The sequence below is a fragment of the Condylura cristata genome, unplaced genomic scaffold (assembly GCF_000260355.1).
Source record: "Condylura cristata isolate star-nosed mole 26May11 unplaced genomic scaffold, ConCri1.0 scaffold00012, whole genome shotgun sequence".
Lineage (NCBI taxonomy): Eukaryota > Metazoa > Chordata > Mammalia > Eulipotyphla > Talpidae > Condylura > Condylura cristata.
This window is the reverse complement of record NW_004567113.1, coordinates 53,485,414-53,504,723: the sequence shown is the minus strand read 5'-3', so window position 1 is coordinate 53,504,723 and position 19,310 is coordinate 53,485,414. Positions and strand designations below refer to the sequence as shown.

Genomic DNA, 19,310 nt, shown 5'->3' with positions numbered 1-19,310 from the left:
AAAACATACTTCATTTTCAAGAATAAACACAAACGAAGAATAAAAATCTTTTTTAAAAATAATATTGTATATATCTTTCTAAGTTAAAATTAAAAAAAAAAAAAAAAAAAGGCCTGGATGTCTCTAAAGTCAAAACAGTGACTTTCTGGCTCCCGCAGTTTAGGAGAAGCTGAGCTCTTAATGCAGCTTCACTACCATTTTGCCTTCAAAAGGAGCCAGTTGCCCAAGTCAGAGGGGCTGTCAGAGGCACTCAGCGAGACACCAGGTGCCCACCTGGCCTCCACTCCTCTTGCCCAGCACTACGTGTCTCCTCCCTCCCTCTCTCATGGAGTCATTACCCAGTGACCCCCTCTGAAATGCCCCTCACACCTGGCCCTCCCCTCAGCTCTGACTCTGGGCCTTATCTCAGGAAGGCAGTACCCAGACTTCTCATTCAATCTCCTTCCCACCCAGCCATTAGATTAATCATATCTAAAAACTGCTCTCATTTATTTTCTCATTTAAAAATTCTTTCCCACTGCCAATATATTAAATAAAATTAATCAACTAGGCATTCAAAAATCTCTGTAATCTGTTCTCAAACACCTTTAAAAATGACACAAAAAGCCATTATCTTAGCCAAGCAATTCTTCTGACTCCCAAGTTTCTCAAATTTTTGTACCAGTTTTTCTTTTAGCCATGTTCTCTCTCTCTCTCTCTCTCTCTCTCTCACACACACACACACACACACACACGAATGGATTAGGAAGGTGTGTGTGTGTATACTTCAATGGAACACTACTCAGCTATAATAATATACTTTTCAAAAACAACTATTTTTATGTGCGTGAGCCACTTACATAGCCCAAAATATCATAACAGCAGGTCTGGCCAACATAAGTACTGAAATAAGTGTCTTTGAATAATGAGAAATAAAAGTAGATTTTCAGAATTGCAAATATTCTAATCTAGGCCCAAAATAGCCACATCGAAATCATAATTTCCAACTAGCTGATTATTTTAAAGCACTCACTAAGAGTGGACATGAAAATATAAGATAAAAGACTCAAGGAATTTCTTCTTTAAGGCTGGGAAAAGACCTCTAGACCTCGTTAGCTGCATGAGGTGAGGAGATGGAGTGAAGCTAATTGAAGAAATTTGCGATTTGTTTGTGCTTCAAACCAAACCACGTCTGAGGTTGAACTTCAAAGGCTTTTGCTGTCATTTTTTATTTGTTCATTTATTCTAGCAAACATGTGAAATGGTGTGCTACTGGAGTTGGATTTTTAAGTGTTTGACTACTGGCATTAATGTTTATTTCTTAGGCAAAGAGAATGGTCTAGAATAATGAAAGAATTCAGAAATCCTCAGTATTTAATACATTAAGCTAATAATCAATAACATGGAGAAAAAATATCATTATAGTGGAGCTAACTCTCAGTAAGCCCAAACTTCCATGAACAGCTGGGATTTTCTGTGAATATAAAATAATGCTATATAGCCATCCTGGGAGAACTTAAATAAAGGAGTATGAATCATTACAGCCAGAACCTTATTTAATCACTGATTACAGGTTTTATTATATTAACCTCATTTTCCAAAACATAAAGGGTAAAACAAAATTTCAAGGATATCATAATTTGGCAAAAAGATAATATCCTCCATCTACAATAAAAAATACTAATTTATATACACATTTCTTTAAAAAAAAAAAAAGATCTGGCCCTCCCTGGTGGCACTGCGGGTTACAGCACAGCACTAAGAAACTTAAGCTACACTTCCGCATGAGTTCGATCCCCGCCTGCTCCAGAGGTGACCACATGGCGCCGCAGACCTCTCCTGACCCGCCCGCTGCTCCCCTCAGCAGTGTACCTCGTTGATCTGCCTGTTCTGCTCCCCACTCTGTCTCTGGCGAAGCCTCTCACCCTCCGCATCTCTGGCCTGTACCCCAGTTCTGTATGAATAAATAAATAAATCTTTAAAAAAAAAAGGATCCATTTATTTATGCATACAAAACAGGGGTACAGGCCAGAAGTGTAGGGGGTGAGAGGATTCACCAGAGACAGAATGGGGAGCAGAACAGGCAGGTTTACTGAAACACACTGCTGAGGGGAGCAGTGGGTGAGACAGGAGAGGTCTGCCGCACCTGTGGGTCAGCTCCCTGGCCGGGGATCAAACTCATGCTAAGGCAGCTACGACTGACTGGCTGACTAGCTTCCAGAGCTGTGCCCCAACCCATTGAGCCATCAGAGAGGGTCCTACACACATTTATTTCTAAGACTGTTAGGGCCATGGACATAGAATGTATAAAAGTGAAAGTATCCAAGAGTGAAATTAATATCTTTTCAGAAATAAATTATGTTTTAAAATACAAAGTTCAATATAATCACCTGTGACTGTTCTATTTCTGCTTTGTTTAATTTGATTCCAAGGATTTCAGCAGCCACTTTCTGAAAACACAGGAAGACCTACATAACAGAAATAGATTCAAATGATTTGAAACAGACATGCTTAAGTTACTTTCAAATAAATGGAACTTCTAAAAAATGATAAACACCAAAAATATGATGTACCAGGTGATTCCAAAATTAGCTTTATCAAGTATATTGATATTTTAAATATAATAATTTTGAATGTTTTAAACATAATTTGAAAATCTACAACTCACTAAATTGGTCTAAAAATAAACATTATCCCTATAAATTTAGACTTCTAAAAGATTTAACATATGGCAATGATAACTACTACATTTTTAAAAATCTACTAGTATGACTTTCTCCTGTATGTCCTGAAGAAAATGAAAATCACACTACCCAGGTTTTTCAAGGTTCATTCCATACTGGTCTTTTACACTGGCAGTAGCCTTTCTTCAAAGGTTTTACTTCCCAACCCTTTAATAATTTTTTTTTTATTAAAAAGTTTATTTTTACATCATTTTGCACATCCCCTTTAATAATTTTTAAGGCTCCCATCAATTTCAAAATAATTCTCTGTATCTCCTGAGCAAAACTTAGGACTCTCCAGTTTTCTCCACTCAGGTTAAAGAGCAGCCTACTCCAGACAGAAACAAGACTCCTCAGCCATTACCCCAGGCCACCCTCACCGGCGAGGAGCGTCTGCCTGGCGTTCAGACTCCAGCCCAGCCCCCCACCACCGGTCACCTGTGGCACTTGCCTCTGCCTCACCAGCTACCCCGACTGCAAGGCCCACGGTCATTTACTGAATATCACAGTTCTACTAATTGTCATGGTAGAATCACTGAGCTGTGTGAAATGTCCACTTGAAGGGAGCAAGCATGAGTTTCCAGAAAATCTCCCACATGCCTCTGAGGTTTTCTTCAGTCATGTTCAAATCCTTGGATGCAATCACAGAAAGGCAGGGGCTTGGTTTCACTCAGAGTCAGGAATTATCCAACTGAGTCTGGTAACATGAAAGTGGGAAGTGGGAAACGAGGAGCCTGCACGGTGATGGTTTTCACTGGCCATGAGATTTAAGTTAGGAAGAAAGGAAAACGAAGATGTAGAAGATCCAGTGCTGGGGCCAATGTCCGTAGGACTTGTGGGGGCTGCAGAGTGGCTGGATGAGGACATCAAGGGCGTGAGCTGGAGAGGGCTAGGGGCCGGGGGTGCCTGCGTGGAGATGCGGGCGGGTCAGGGCACCCCTGGTGTGACAAGGAGTGACGGGTGGAGGCAGGGTGGTGGGGCCCACTGCACAGCCCCACTGAGGCTCCATGAGAAAGCAGAGGAGAGCAGAGCAGGCCCCCAGGAGCCACACCAGGCAACAGTCAGCACCAGGAACAGGCCAGCGGGGTCAGAGGTGAAGAATGGGATGAGACTACAGGGGATCCATATTCTCTTTGGCGCCTGTATTTTTAAATTCCCCCCAAATGACCCTAAAGTTATGCTGTGTGAATTGTAAAATATAAACAGAATATGATCATCTAATCTAAAGCATTTTATGTCTTTAAAAAAACTAAATTTGCTCCAAATGTAAAGTAATGGAAGTATACTTCTCAGGAATCTTAGTAAATAAAAGCAAAACGTCACTGAGAATACTCAGCATTCGTTATTTTACTTACAGAGTCGCCTGTCTTTGCTGAGACGAAGTGGCTACTAAAACCATTTTCCTGGCAAAACCGTAAGTGCTTTTCGGTTTTCACTGTCCGCATATGTTCCAAATCAACTAGAATGGTATTAAAAAGAGAATAACGTTTAATACTAGAATCAATGAATACATGCTTAACATATTTAAATTTGACTGACTCCCAGTATCACAGCCAACTTAGACACTAGCCATGAAACCCCATCAGGCTATTTAAGTTCTTCATGCCATAGTCTCTAGATCAAAACACTGGAAATAACAAGTAAATTTAATTTATACAGAGTTCTCTGAGAATTAATCCATGACAGGAAATAAGGGCTCAAAACTGGAAACAATTATTATTATTCTCAATATAGCTTCAGCCATATTGAAAATGGTTCCAAAACTCTACTTAAAATGTTTACATATAGTGATTAATGAAAAGTAAGATGCACACCCAAACAGTCCGTTACATTATTAGATCTATAATCTCTATGAACTTTAATGTTAACACCAACGCAAGACTTTCTGCTAAAAGATATCAGCCTTTTACTGTATACTTACATTATTTCCAGTCACAGTATAATTTTACAAAGATGAAAACTCAGTTGTCCATTTTGTAACTAACAGGCAAAGTTCTTGCACAGTCATAGATACTTTAAAGCAAAACAGTACTGAGCCAGTGCTGGATTTATCCAGCAGACTATTTTTTTCAAATGTGATCCTTTATTGAACAGTTTCCCGTTTTACAACATTGCAGCCCCTACTAGGGTGTTGACTCAGTGCCGTCAGATCATAAGGCAAATATAGTCACAGATTTAAAGACAACTAGGCTCTTTGAGTCAATATAGGAAAAAAAACTTAAACTGATTTCCTGAGGAAGGGACCCAACTGACTTGTAAAAATTTGTAAATTTGCAAATCTTGTAAGCCTACATAATAGTGGCAATTGATTGTCAACTAAAAAATTCTTACATGCTACATTAAAGGTTTTATTTAAAATAATGTTGAAGGTCTTTATTTTGGGGGCTTCTAGAGATCTTTCTCTAGAAGATTTTTGATCTAGTGGGAGATTCCTGAGCCCCATTTACATTGCTTACCTTGGATAATATGAAACTTTCTAGCCACAAAGTTTCTGTTCCTTAAACATTACTGAGACCTTATTTACAAGAACAAGCAAAAAAAGGTCCAGATACCACAGGCATCAATCTGCAGAAGACTAAAATACTAAGCTAGTAACACTGACTTTTATAAATATAGTTTATAATAATATTGAAGCTAAAATACCTTCCTAATTCAGTAAGAGCAAGAACAAATCACTGACCAATTAAAAAAGAAAACACGAAGCTTGTCACATTTAATGTGTGCGCATTTATCTTATCCAATGGAACAGCCTATCATTCTGTTTTTTTTTCTTACATTCCTCTCTTCCTGCTACACCCTACCTCACAACTCTCTAACAAATAAGTTTATACCGAACATTGAGAGATTTAGTATGAAGCCAAAGCTTTTTCCATAATCACGATACCCATGAGAAATGAATACTAACACAGTCAAATGAGAAAAAAAAATTATTTATTCAACATTTATTAAGTGCCTATTCTCTAGGCGATGAGAACACAAAGGTGAACAAAACACAAGCTGGTCTGGCTAGCAATCGTTAGGACCATGCAGGTATGATGCGCCTTAAGGGCCTTTAACAGCAATTCCCTTTACTTACCTGAGATTCCAACCAGCGAGACAGCAAATACAGAAGAGGCCCTACAAAGATGCCCTGTGCTGTGTTAGAAATGAAGAGGCAACACTTATGAGAACTCAGTGACTACAGCACTTCATTCCAGATAACCCAGAAATGTAAATTCCAAACACGAAATTACAGTAAGATGTTTGTGAAAACAGTTCTGTTCTTCTGTTTTTAACAGCAGCCTACAGCGACTGCTAGCGCCCATCCTCACGATGTGGTGACGTACCTGCTGCTCTGGTGAGCCTATCTCCTCTGTCCTTCAGCAACCTTCTGTTCTAGTTCTTGTACTTCACTGTTAAAAATGGACTTAAATGTTCCTAGTGACCATACATGCTCATGTTCCAAATATTTAGGAGAATGACCATGAAAATATAACTGAAAATGCCACTAACTAAGGACAAGTTAAGGTTTTGGCGGCTACCCTTCCAATGTCTAAGCAACTGAAGCACAAAGGTGTGACTACTGCAGACGTGTGATCTCTCTGGTGTCAACCACACGACATCCTGTTACATGTACTCTGAAAATTCCAAGGGCGAGCCACTCAATCAATCACCCATTCATGAGGTCAGTCAGTCGTTCACCAAATAACGGAGTGACTACTTTGGCCAGGTATTGTCCTGGGGCTGCAGATTAGCACTGTGCTCATATTTTGGTGAAGGGACAGACAGCAACAAGCACAACAAGCACATGTTATGGAGAAAGTTGACAGGCACATAAAGGGAAGAAGTGTTTTAAACAGGTGGGTCAAAGAACCTCAGAAGGCAAACGAGCAAGGAAATCCAGGGAAATGCCTTCCAAGTAAGGGGACCTGCAGGAACAAAGGGTTATCGTCACAGATTCACAGAAAAGACAAAGGCCAGGGTGGCTGAAATAAGTTAGCAGTCAAGGGAAGGAGTGGGAAATGAGGCTTAACAACCACACCACACATAAAAGACACTATAAGAGAGGAGTTATCAGGGAATTGTGAGGGGGGAAAAAAGGAAACAGATATACTCCAACTTACATTTTAGAAGGGTCATCTGAGCTGCTTTGCTAAAAATAAACTATAAAGTCAAGTATAAAGTAAAAAAGTCACTGAGCAGGTTAGTATAAAAATCTAAGAGGAAGAAGATGGTAGTTTAGACAAGCTGGGTTTCCCCACCAAGGGGCAAGTAAGTGAATATAAATGTAAGGAAGTTGAAGTAAATGCAAAGGAGAGATTACAGGCACAGGACAAAGCATGGAAGCTGGGGCGAGGGGTCCATAATATGACACATTAAAGTGATCAAATGATATTACGGTCTATTAAGTTTAAAAACTGTTGGAGTTGGGTTATAAGGGATGGACACTGGGAAGGAAGGAGACATTCAGATGCAGATGCATGAAAGTGACACTGACATCATCGAGAGGTGCAGCACTGGTACTGAGTTCTTCAGAGAAACCGTGCTAGTGCAGGCAGGGGCAAGATGCCCGGGGTAAGAACTCAGGGGACGGAGAGGCCAAGGCCCAGAGGGTAATCTCCATGTGTGCTGAGCCTGATGAGGCTCTTGGTATGCAGTCCATACACTTCCTTAGAAGTTTAAAGACTCTTCATTGTTATTATTCATCTCTCAATAAACAGAAACGTCTATTATGTATCAAGTATTACCCTAATCACAACCAATCTATGAAAGAACAAAACAGACACTATTCTTATGCTCACATTGATGAGGGAGAAGGACTATAAGCAAGTGAACAACGCAAGGCAATATAAGGGTTATAATCTGCAATGGAGGAGGGAGAAGTGGCCCAGCCAAAGAGTGCGGGCCTGACAGGAACCAAGGTGACAGCAGGGCAACTTTATCTACTTCTTTGACCAGAGATCTAAAAGGTGAGAATAAACTAACCAAAGTCAAGAGGAAGCTGGAGCTGGAAGAGAAAATGTTTCAGCTACAGGGACACGCCTAGAAAGGGACAGTGGGGATGTGCCAGATGGGGATTCAGGTTCAGAAGCCTGAGGCCACCTGAGGGTGGGGCCACAGGTACCACATGAGCTTTCCATTTTCAAACCTGCTCTCACTACTTGCCTATTTCGTTTGTTTGTTTTGGAAAATAACATTAATTTATTTCCACAAAAATAACAGCAAACAGTAAGCAAAGCCAGAGCCATAGCTCAGGACACCCCCACCCACCTCAAGGACACTTCCAAGCCTAAAGTAGTTACGACAGGAGGGCGGGCTCTGGCTACTTGCAAAAGGACGACCCGGAGGGCACAACTGCAGCTGACACGCCACTGCGCGAGACTGCTGCAGCAGCTTGAGCCTCAGTCTGCCACATGCGTAGGGCCTCACATCAATCCCAACACGGAAGTGAAGCATTATTCTAACTTCACACACTAGCAAATCGAGGCTCAGGTGACAACCCAACCCCAGCGCCAGTCATCAGTGGCGAGAGAGTCCACGCAGCCACTGGATTCTATACCAGTTAGCATCTGGCAGAGAAGAAAGAACGGAAGCTTTGCGGATCAGCTTCTACTTGGTGAACTTTTACTTAGAGTTTTAATGAAAAGGATAAAGACGAACTTTAAATGTTAATTATTGTTACATAAGAAAGTGAACAAGTCAATACCTAATAATGACCTGAGCACTATTAAAGCAGTCATTAATAATAAATCATAAAGCTGAACCCACTGGCCTTGTAAGACACTCTTTGCCTGCACACTTGATTACATAAAATCCTTTACAAAGTACTTGCAGCTGTTTATACAAATTGTGAAATTATATAATGTTTAAAAGTGATCCATCATGATTAGGCCAAATATGACAAGAAAACGTCTTAATTTATTAGCGTTGATTTACGTGGGCTTAAAATAATGTATATATTTTGACTTCTAAAACACATATGAATGCTAGTAAGTCAAGTACATAACACCTCCTTTTGAGTACTATTTCTTGACTGGAATTCAGACACCCCTTTTGGGGTTCCCCTGGCATCCACCTACAGCGTCCCTGGCATTAAGAACAGAACAGTCATCAAAGGTACAGTACCAAGTTGAATAAACATCAGAAATACAAGACACAATGTAAAATATTAAAACTATTAAAATATTATAATACAATGTCTATTGTACTTTTTATATTGACATGAGCCATAACAAAATCCCTATTTTTCTAAGTTATTTTTCAACATGCTAGAACAACATATTCAATAATACGAAATTTTTAATTCAAGTCAGAATGTATTACTTCGTTTTTTAAAAAAGAAAATTTTATACTGATAATTATATTAATGTCTATTTCCTGTCAATATAAAGAAAAGTAGTAAAAGCAAATATCATGGCAAAAACAGAATAATCTCAGTAAAATGACTGTAAAATATGTCACAGTCTAAAATAAAGAAGTAAAAGAAAAATACAAATACAGCACTTGTAGATATTTTCACAGTAATTTTTAGGTTATCAAGGAAACATCTAGAGTGTTGATCTGGTTATACTCAATTCAAACAAACTACTTGTCACATTAACTACCTCCAGGAAGTTACTCCAAACACAAAATAAACTGTTTATGCCCCTACTCAGATAGATAACATGACAGATTGTTATTAGTTGAAGACAGATGAAATACATTAATTTGATTGTGAGCATGTGTTTAATTTCACCCGCCATGCACACTCTCTAATGCTGTCTTTCTGTGATGCCACAGTAAATCACACTGTATTAGAATAACTACTATTGCAAGAAACAAAGAAGTACCAGAACTTGACTTAGACTTTACAGATTCTTCAACCAACATTCTTAAGAAATATGACTACCAAAAAAATCACTAAGTTTTACAAACAAATCAAGATAAATGGTGTCATCAAAGAAACTAATTTGTAGCATGAATTTAAAAACTTTGATGAGTTTTAACAATTTTCCTATGTACTAGTTTTTGAGTGTGTGTGTGTGTGTGTGAAGTGTCTCCCCCTTTTTTCAGTTTCTATTGTGCTTTAACTATATGCCTTACCACTGTGGGTAAAGCAATAACCATGACAAATAGTACAGTTTCCATTTTCATTGCCATGTAACTCATCTTACTATGAACATACACATTTTATACATCTTTTCACTTAATGAAAAGTTATTTCCATTTGTTAGCTATTAGTAAGAGTGAAGTATCATGATATTCTCAATACATGACATGATACATTTTGTAGCAGTCTGTTTAAGATATACAGCAGAGTAAAACCACTGAATCATATAAAGTGTATGAATGTTCAGCATTACAGAATAATGCCAAACTGTTTTCAAAGTGATTGCATCAATTTATAATCCATCCAGCAAGGATTTTGAGTTCCTGTAGATTGATAATACAGAAATGACAAATTTATAGTAATGAAGAATAACAGATCAACAGTTATTGGGGGCAGATTAAATTATAAAAACGTAGCACAAAAGATTTTTGCAGAATGATAAAACTATAGTAATTATAGTTGTGATTACAAAAACCTATATTTCTGCTAAAAATTCACAATTTTCTCTATTGTTTTTTATTTGTATTTTTACCTTACTTTTTCCTTTTGTGGGCTCTAGGTTTAACCTGTCCTTAATATTCTGCTTTCGTATGTTAATGGTTTAGAGCACTAACTGAAGTTTTGTTTTTTTTTTGCAAATATAAGCATTTATCATGATAAACACGGCTCCTAAAAACTGCTGTAGCTGCGTCTCATCAATTTTGATATGCAATGTTTTCATTTCTGCTCAACATATCTAATTTTTAATGCTTCCTCTTTGACCCACATTTCTAGGTTATCTAGAAATGAACTGTTTAATTTCCAATTAGTTAGGCATATTAAAAACATCCTTCTGTTATTGAGTTCTAGTTTTAATTCCATTATTGTCAAAGAAAATATTCAAATCTTTTTTTATCTGAATTTTTTTTTTTTAAGATTTATTTGGGCATACAGAACTGGGGTACAGGCCAGAGGCTCAGGGGCGATGAGAGGCTTCACCAGAGACAGAGTGGAGAGCAGAACAGGCTGACTGACAAAGTACACTGCTGAGGGTCTGCCGCGTCATGTGGTCACCTCCGGGGCACACAGGAATCGAACTCATGTGGAAGTGGCTTTAGCTTCTTAGTGCTGTGCTTTAACCCACCGTGCCACCAGGGAGGGCCCTATCTGAATGTTTTTATAGGCCAGAATATGGTCTATCCTGGTAAGTGTTCCATGTGCACTTAAAATTTTTGTATGCTGCTATTGTCAGTTAGGATGTTCCACAGTCAATTAGGTCCTGCTAATTGATGTCATTCATGTCTTCTGAATTGTTACTTATAATTGGTCTACATGTTATCGTGCATCAGAACTGAGGGAAATTCTGTTGCCTCAGTGCAAAGGTGAATTTGTCCAGTTTTCTCTTCTGTTCTATCAGCTTTTATTGTATTTTTTACTTCTATTAGGTTTTTATACATTTAGGATTATTTTACCAATTTTGCAATGACATTCTTGCTTTTGAAATTATGTAATGATTTCCTTCATAACTGCAGGGACTAACTTCCTTGTTTCTGATATTAATATAGTTATCCCAACTCTCTTTAGAGTTGAATTTGCAGGCCATACTTTTTCTAGTCTTTTACATTTAACCTAACTATAGCTTCATATTTAAAGTTGATTTCTTATAGAGAATAGCCAAAATAAAGAGACACCCTACATACTGAGAGAAAATTTCTGCGCTCCATACAACTGATAAGGCACCAATCACAAAGATTTACAGAGAACTCACACAACTCAACAAAAACAAAGTAAACAATCCAGTCAAAAAGTGGGCAGAAGACAAAAAAGATACATTTTCAAAGAAGAAATGCAAATGGCCAACAGCTATATGTAAAAATGTTCAACATCCCTTGTAATCTGGGAAATGCAAATCAAAACCACAATGAAATAGCACCTTACAACAGTGAGAATGGCACATATTTAAAAAACTAGCAAAAACAATTATTGGCAAGGATGTGGAACAAAAGGAACTCTCCTATACTGCTGATGGGAGTGCAAACCCCCAAGGAAAGCTGTGTGAAGGTTCCTCAAACTACTCCAAATGGAGCTATCATATGACCCAACAATTCCACTCCTAGGATCTACCCAAAGGACCCAAAAAACATTAATTCAAAAGGATACCTGAACCCCTATGCTTATTGCCACACTATTTATAATACAGATAAGACATGGAAACAACCCAAATGTCAAAAAAATAGCTAATTGGATCAAGAAGATGTGGCACATATATACAATGGAATGCTATTCAGCAATCAAAAAAGATAAACTCATGGCATGCAAAGCAACATGGATGGAGCTAGAAGGGATTATTCTCAGTAAAATAAGTCAGAAGGAAAAAGAAAAATATTGGATGGCTTCACTTATAGAAAGAATATAGGGCAACCGAACAAGGGATCGGGGGGAAATAATATCAATAAAAATAATTAACAGTCGACTATAAATCAGAGATATTCTGTAGGGGAGAGGGAGGAAGAAAGATGGAAACACGGGAGAGAAGACCACAGGGGATTAGGGTAGCAGGGCAGGTGAACTGGTGGTGGGAATTCTATGGGTACCAGCTCTGAGAGGAGGAAGCAAACACTGTACAAAAATGAACAATGATGTAAAATAAATAAATAATAAATTATATTAAAAAACAAATAAAGTGGGCTTCTTATAGACAACATACAGTTGAGTCTTGCTTTTCTATCCATTTTTACTTTCTTTCCATTTTAATTGGTGTTTTTAAATCAGGTGCTGATAAACTTTTTTTAAATTATCATATATATATATATATGTGAGGCCATCACATATATATATATATCATATATCACACATATATATGATATGATCATATCATACAAATGTATCACCTGTAAAATATCATGATCATATCATTATATATACATATGAGGTTTTATAGGTAATAGTGGCTTTGTAGAAAATACTTAACACTTCCATCATTGAAAAAAAAATAAAACAACTGCCACAGACAAGATACACACAGATGAGTATGGCTCTGTTCCAAGAAAACTATTTATGGACACTAAAATTTGACTTTCATATTATCTTTATTTTTTCAACCATTTAACAATGTAAAAAAAAAAAAATTCTAGGCCCTCCCTGGTGGTGCAGTGTGTTTAAAACACAGCACTAAGAAGCTAAAGCCACTTCCGCACGAGTTCAATCCCCGCCTGCCCCAGAGGTGACCACAGGGCGCGGCAGACCTCTCCTGGCCCTCTCCTCAGCAGTGTACTTCGTTGATCTGCCTGTTCTGTTCCTCACTCTGTCTCTGGTGAAGCCTCTCACCACCCCTGGGCCTCTGGCCTGTACCCCAGCTCTGTATGCACAAAGCTTAAAAATAAAATCTAGAAAGTGGGCCATACAAGAACAGGTCACGGACTTAAGATTGTTGGCCCTTACTGCTCACATCAGTCTTCTGTTTGGGAACTGCTAGTGGCTTTCTATAGCTATTGTAAAAAGTGCTAACTCCTTAAAACACCATCTCTGCTACTCCACACTGCCTTGCGCCCTGTGCTTCAGCTCTGATAAAACGCTGTCAGGTTCCTCGGTAGCTGACTAGTTCCTAGCTCCTGAGCCTTCCCTCAACCTCAGCGTCTTCCTGGACTGCCCTCTCCTGCCCTCCTGGGTGCTGCAGCCTGTATGTCCCTTAAGACTTCACTTCTGCTGTAAAGTCCCCGTGTGGGAGTGCATCACTCTGAGACAGCACTTTAAAGGCTCTCCTACTGTGGCACTTGGGAAAGCCAAGGCATGCACAAATGAATAAGGGAATGAAGACTTTAAAATATAAGAGTTTGAAAACTTTAAAGAGGAATATAAACAGAAACAATGAATGCAAATGTTTACAATAAATAAGCAAAGCCAAACTCAAACATTTAGTTGTTTATGATCATCGAAGTGTATTTTTTTTTAATTTTTTTTTTTTTTTAGATTTATTTATTTGTGTATACAGAACTGGGGTACAGGCCAGAGGCTCAGGGGCGGTGAGAGGCTTCACCAGAGACAGAACAGGGAGCAGAACAGGCAGATCGATGAAGTACACTGCTAAGGGGAGCAGCGGGCGGGTCAGGAGAGGTCTGCCGCGCCATGTGGTCACCTCCGGGGCAGGCGGGAATCGAACTCATGCGGAAGCAGCTTTAGATTCTCAGTGCTGTGCTTTAACCCGCTGCGCCACCAGGGAGGGTCCGAAGTGTATTTTAACCAAAGTGATTTTAGAAAAATGTTCAAATTATCCAAAAATGAAAGCTATTTTCACAATTATAAAGCTTCCCTTACATTTAAATATTCAACTGTAATATAGCAAACTCTCAGAAGATGGTGCTAGCCCAATGTATCAAGCCAAACATAAACAATAAGATAACTGTCCAAAAAAACCTTCCTCTACTTAAGGAAAAGGCGTAAGTAAATATAATTCCTATCAGAAAACTTCTTTTGAAGAAAACTTTAACTTCTTTTGAAAGAGGTGAATATCATTTCTACACCAAAAAATAAGTGTAATATTAAATCAATTTTCTTCAATTCTGATCAAAATGCAGAATAGTGATCAATGTTCAATGCCTAAAAAACAAGTGATCCTTAAGAAAGAGGGAGCTAAATTAAAACCCAGAAAACATTCATCTCTACTGATAAGAAGTGTATTCAATGTTCCAGTATAGCAGCATATCAACTTATAATCCCATGTTTATAAATGGCTGTGGTGAGAAAGAAGCTGTAATAAAGGAACAAAATTATACTACTATCTTTGGTGTTCAGTTTTAAACCAAAAAATACTATTTTACTAAAGTGGGCAGATTCAGTTAATTTAAATACTAACTTGCTTTTGTTTTTGTTAAAACTAAAATGACCATTCTGTACTTTTCTGGCTAATCCCAAATTACAGAAAATTCTAAAGTAACTATTTAATAATCACTACTGAAGATTCTGAAAACTCCACATTGTGACATTCATTTTCAAAAGATTCACTGTTTCTATGAAGAATATATCTCCTAATTAAATTTAGATTCATATTTGAAATGCAAATAGCTTCTGTGGAAGTTTAACTGAAAATTTTCTCATTTAGGAAGAAATAAATGTCCATCACAAAAACCCCAAATCTACAACTGTGTGACTTAAAATCAGCGATCTTTTATCTTACTAGGGTGTGCTGCTAAGTGATACACTCTAAAATGCATTCCATCGCAATACATGATAGCTTCTTTAAAATTAAACCTGAACAGTTTATTTCACAGATGTAATATGTCCTATGAAGCTGAAACAAACATTGAGTTTACACTGAAGAAACAAAAAACCTATCTGAAAAGGGAAGTTATAAAGTCACTCTACTAACATTTAATAATATTTTTATTAAAACTTAATCATAATTTACATCTATTCATTAGAATTTAATTCACTCAATATTTATTACATTGCCTTTTTATATAAGTGTCTCCAAAGAAAGTAAAACATAATAAAATCTTAAAGTGCCAAAGTGTCACCAATTAACCTGAATAGCTACAAAGAAATCTGTCCATTCATAACAAAAAGCCAGTTTCAAAATTTAAAATATACTATGCCTGTGATATTAAGTAACCATGATGAAAACAAAGACATTGTAATCAGTTCCAACTAAGGACTCCCTGACACTGATACAAATGTGCAAATTAAAGTTTCCTCCCCTCAAAAAAAGCTTCAGAGTTCATTTATAATTGATCACATCACACTACATTATAGGTCTACAACAAAGTTTGAAAATATGTCTGAATTTTGGTTGTCGAACACCTCATAACTATGCCTTTGCTGTGGAGTTGATTTAAAATGACACTTCTGTCTCCCTCTAAGCCATTTGCATGTAGTTCTTGAGGTTTCTTGAAATTAGGTCTTTATGGTGAAAAAAAAAATCAATAGTTTTTTAAAAGACTGTTAACTCTGTTAAATATTTTTAAAACTAATATTTAAACAATAAATATTTTAATCTAAATCAAATATTTTAACCCAAACTAAATTCCTTAGCATTGAAATATCAGTGCTATGACAAATGAAATATTAAAGATGAGCATATACAGCAGCACTAAAAAAACATAGGAATTTTTTAGGAATAGAGGTCAAGAGTAGAAAAGAAGTAGAACAATTTTTGCAAAATTAAAAAGAGCTAGTAGAAACAGCTTTCTAAATTCAGGTTCGGACGGAAAAGGTTTCTCCGGGACCCTGGAATGTGCAGCGTGTCCACCTGGAGCGGCGCAGGCGACGAGAAGAGGCTCCTCAGAAGAGCGAGACCTCACCAGACTGCGGAGCCCTGCAGCAGGTGCAGGCTGCTGCCTCTGTGGCCGGCCTGGGGCTGAGGTCACTGCAGGTCAGTCAGTCCAGCAGTCAGGAGGGAGCTGGCTTGGAAGATCAGGCGCAGTGGAACTGCAAGGATGAGCTAGAACCAAGGGAGAGCTGAAATCCACGACAGCAACCAGCCCGTGAGAACAGGCATCGCCCAAACTAGAATCCACGTCTGCCCCAGCCGCGATGCAGCCCCGCCGCAGGCCCCGAGGCCGCACGCTGGCCAGAGCGCAGCGCACGCAGAGGCAGTCCTCAGGAGCTGAATGGAGACATCTGGCAGCGGCCGGGACTGCTGGTCCGCGGAACCCCAGCCCACGGGGGCAGCAAGCAAATCGGCAACGCGGCACGAGCGGCCCCAGCAGCTGGTGCTCTGCACTGACCCTCAGGGAGCCAAAGCAGTCACTTCCGCCTTGCAAATCTGCATGGCTTGTGGCCAACGCTTGGCCAGAGCAACCTGGGAAGGAGATTCTGAGAAACAGACGTCATTTCCAGCTGAGCCAAGTTGGCTGACTACGATAGAAACAGGCCCGTGCCCGCAGAACCTCAGCTGTTGCAAAGGACAACTGACCAGGTGGTAAGAAGCTCCAATCGGCCCAAGGTCATTTCTCCCTGACTTCCACAAAGGATGGGGTCTCAGTTATCAGCCATTTCAGAATTATGCTGCAATAGTACTGCTGAACCTGTGGCCAGTACTCTACCGTCAAGCTGAATCACAACTTCAAAGTTCTGAAGTGTATCCTCACGTTCAAGGCAAGAAATTGCCAACAAAATCCAATAATGACTCTCACCATAAATTTTAAAAGCCAGATTAATATCATTCAATTCCATCTTACATTTAAATTTAGGAATAGGCAAGAACAGCCCTTGAGCCTCGCAGTGTAAAACATGGCTTCCTAGGCAGAGGAAGCCCTCCAAGATCAATCAGGAGCCATCAGGAGGAACGGTCTTTTCAAATGGTGCTGAAGCCACTGGGTGTACACATGCAAAAAAAGTGAGCCTAGACAATGACCTTACATGCTGCACAAAAATCAACTCAAACAGGATTTCAAACCAAAATGTACACTGCAAAACTAAGAGTTCGTAGAAGAGAAAGATACTCCAACAGTTAATCTAGAAGATCTTGGGTATGAGGCTACTTTTTTTTTTTTTTTTTAAGATTCATTTAAGATTCATTCATGCAGAACTGGGGTACAGGTGCAGTGAGAGGATTCACCAGAGACAAAGTGGGGCGCAGAACAGGTCGACTGAGGCAGTACCCTGCTGAGGGGAGCAGCGGGCGGGTCAGGAGAGGTCTGCCGCGCCATGTGGGTCATCTGCAGGGCAGGGGGTCGAACTTGTGCTGAAGTGGCTTAAGCTTCTTGGTGCTGCGTTTACCCGCTGTGCCACAAGGGAGGGCCCTGAGGTTACTTTTTAAAGTACAAAGCTAAAAAGCATAATTTTTAAAAATTGATAAATTTAAAATTTGCTCAGAGGAGACAGCGCTGTGAAAAGCAGTATCAAAGAGCAAAAAGACAAGATACAGAAGTGGCAGAAAACATCTGCAAAGACACTTCTGATAAAGTACAATGTTACCCCAAGTATGCTTGCTCCCAAGAACACTCTTTCTCTCTCCATCCTTCCCTCTCCCTCTTTTCATTTCCCTCTTAAGTAAATCTGTGTGCCGGCTTTTGGGTCTTATCCTGAGTTTTTCTCTAAGCGCACAGGTGAAGACTCACCCCTTTTCTCTGTGGTGTCGCTGTGTTATCGCTATGGGGTTTTCTGGGGAGAGAGGAGAGGGGTTTTGGCGACAGGGGGGGGCCGGGGGGAGGCGTCTCAGCAGGAAACCCACTGCTGATGCTGTCACTTGGACTTCCAGCCTCCACAGCTGTGAGGAAGTGAGTTCTGTCAACTGCTCTCTAAATTTCCAGTTCCTCTTAAAATGTTACGTTTTTGCCTTAAAATCATTCCTCCCTCTTTTGTATCCAAACCCTACTAATTCTGCAAATACTAGGCTTGAGTTCCATATTTCACTTATCTTTACTTGACAACTTGTCCTCCCGATGAAACAGTAACAAACCACTACCCTTCCTTTGCCCTGTGACCACTATGTTGTCACTTCCACAGGAGAAATGAAGCTTGCTGAAGGCAGGGCTCATGATCCACTTGGCAGCCATGTGGTCACAGAGATCTTACTACTTGACACATGGACAGTGCTAAACAGGTACATTAAATTTGTTCTTGCCTTTCCACGTTATTTAAAGATACTCCCAATTAGGGAAAACTGAGCGTGCCTTTGATTTAACACATATACAAAAAAATACACAGATTTGAAAACACCTAAAGAACCACCTAATTTAGCCTTATTAACTGCATAATTAACTCTTTAAAATCAGTAAAAATACAGACTACAGTAATATCTGTTCTTATTTGTTTCCATTATTAGCAATATAGCTCTTTAACAGTCTACAGTAGTTAATCTCTACCATTCCCTGAATGATAATGAGAATATATTTTCACAGTGGCAATTGGTGACATTTCTATAAATCAGTGGGCTGCAGTGATACCTAAATAAAAGCTTATTTCACTATAATGATGCTTCCAGGCTTCCCTCAACTCAGGTGGTTACTTGCAGTTAATGATCTGTGACATACCACACAAGTCGTCTTAAAAAGACTTATTATCCACTGCATGTGCAACAATATTTGCTTTATGGATGGCTAAATGAATGAAGACATTCAATGTAACTGTAAAAGTAAAATCAAAAGAAAACTTACAAGTAACATGTTTTCTTTAAGTAAAAGGGCTGTGACCATTTTCCATTAATACTTAACCTTTCGCTGGAGCAGTGCAACCACATACAATGCTCAAATCCATAAAGCCCAAGAGCTGTTCTGGGTTAATGCTCATTAACTGCCCCCCACCCCCATCAAATGAGCAGTAACTCTCCAAACCCATGAGATCATCAGCCTCTATTGTTGACATCAAAGTCACATTACAAAGTTTACAGAACGATAATAAAAGACAAATACATTTTTTGTATAAGTTGAGAACAGGTCTTTCAATCAAATTTATAGAAGCATATACAACACAATATGCCAAAAAAAGAGCTACTCTCAAAATATGCTAATCTCAAATAATACCCTATCTGTCAGAGCCTCCAGACTCTGTAGGCACTCACAGGTTTACCATTTATAATTTTATTTCATTTACCAGACTCAGCTTTTGTCCACCATATGTCC

The 19,310-nt window shown here is 38.9% G+C and overlaps 1 protein-coding gene across 1 annotated transcript in view; it reads right to left on the bottom strand.

Annotated features, from left to right (window-relative positions):
• Positions 1 to 19,310, bottom strand: part of RAB28 (RAB28, member RAS oncogene family) — a 56,326-nt gene that overhangs the window by 5,110 nt on the left and 31,906 nt on the right. The window contains exons 5-6 of the mRNA XM_004681404.2: positions 4,058 to 4,161; positions 2,370 to 2,447 (exon numbers count right to left, since the gene is read on the bottom strand). Of these exons, the coding sequence (XP_004681461.1) occupies positions 2,370 to 2,447; positions 4,058 to 4,161 (182 nt within the window). The remainder of the gene's footprint in view (positions 1 to 2,369; positions 2,448 to 4,057; positions 4,162 to 19,310) is intronic.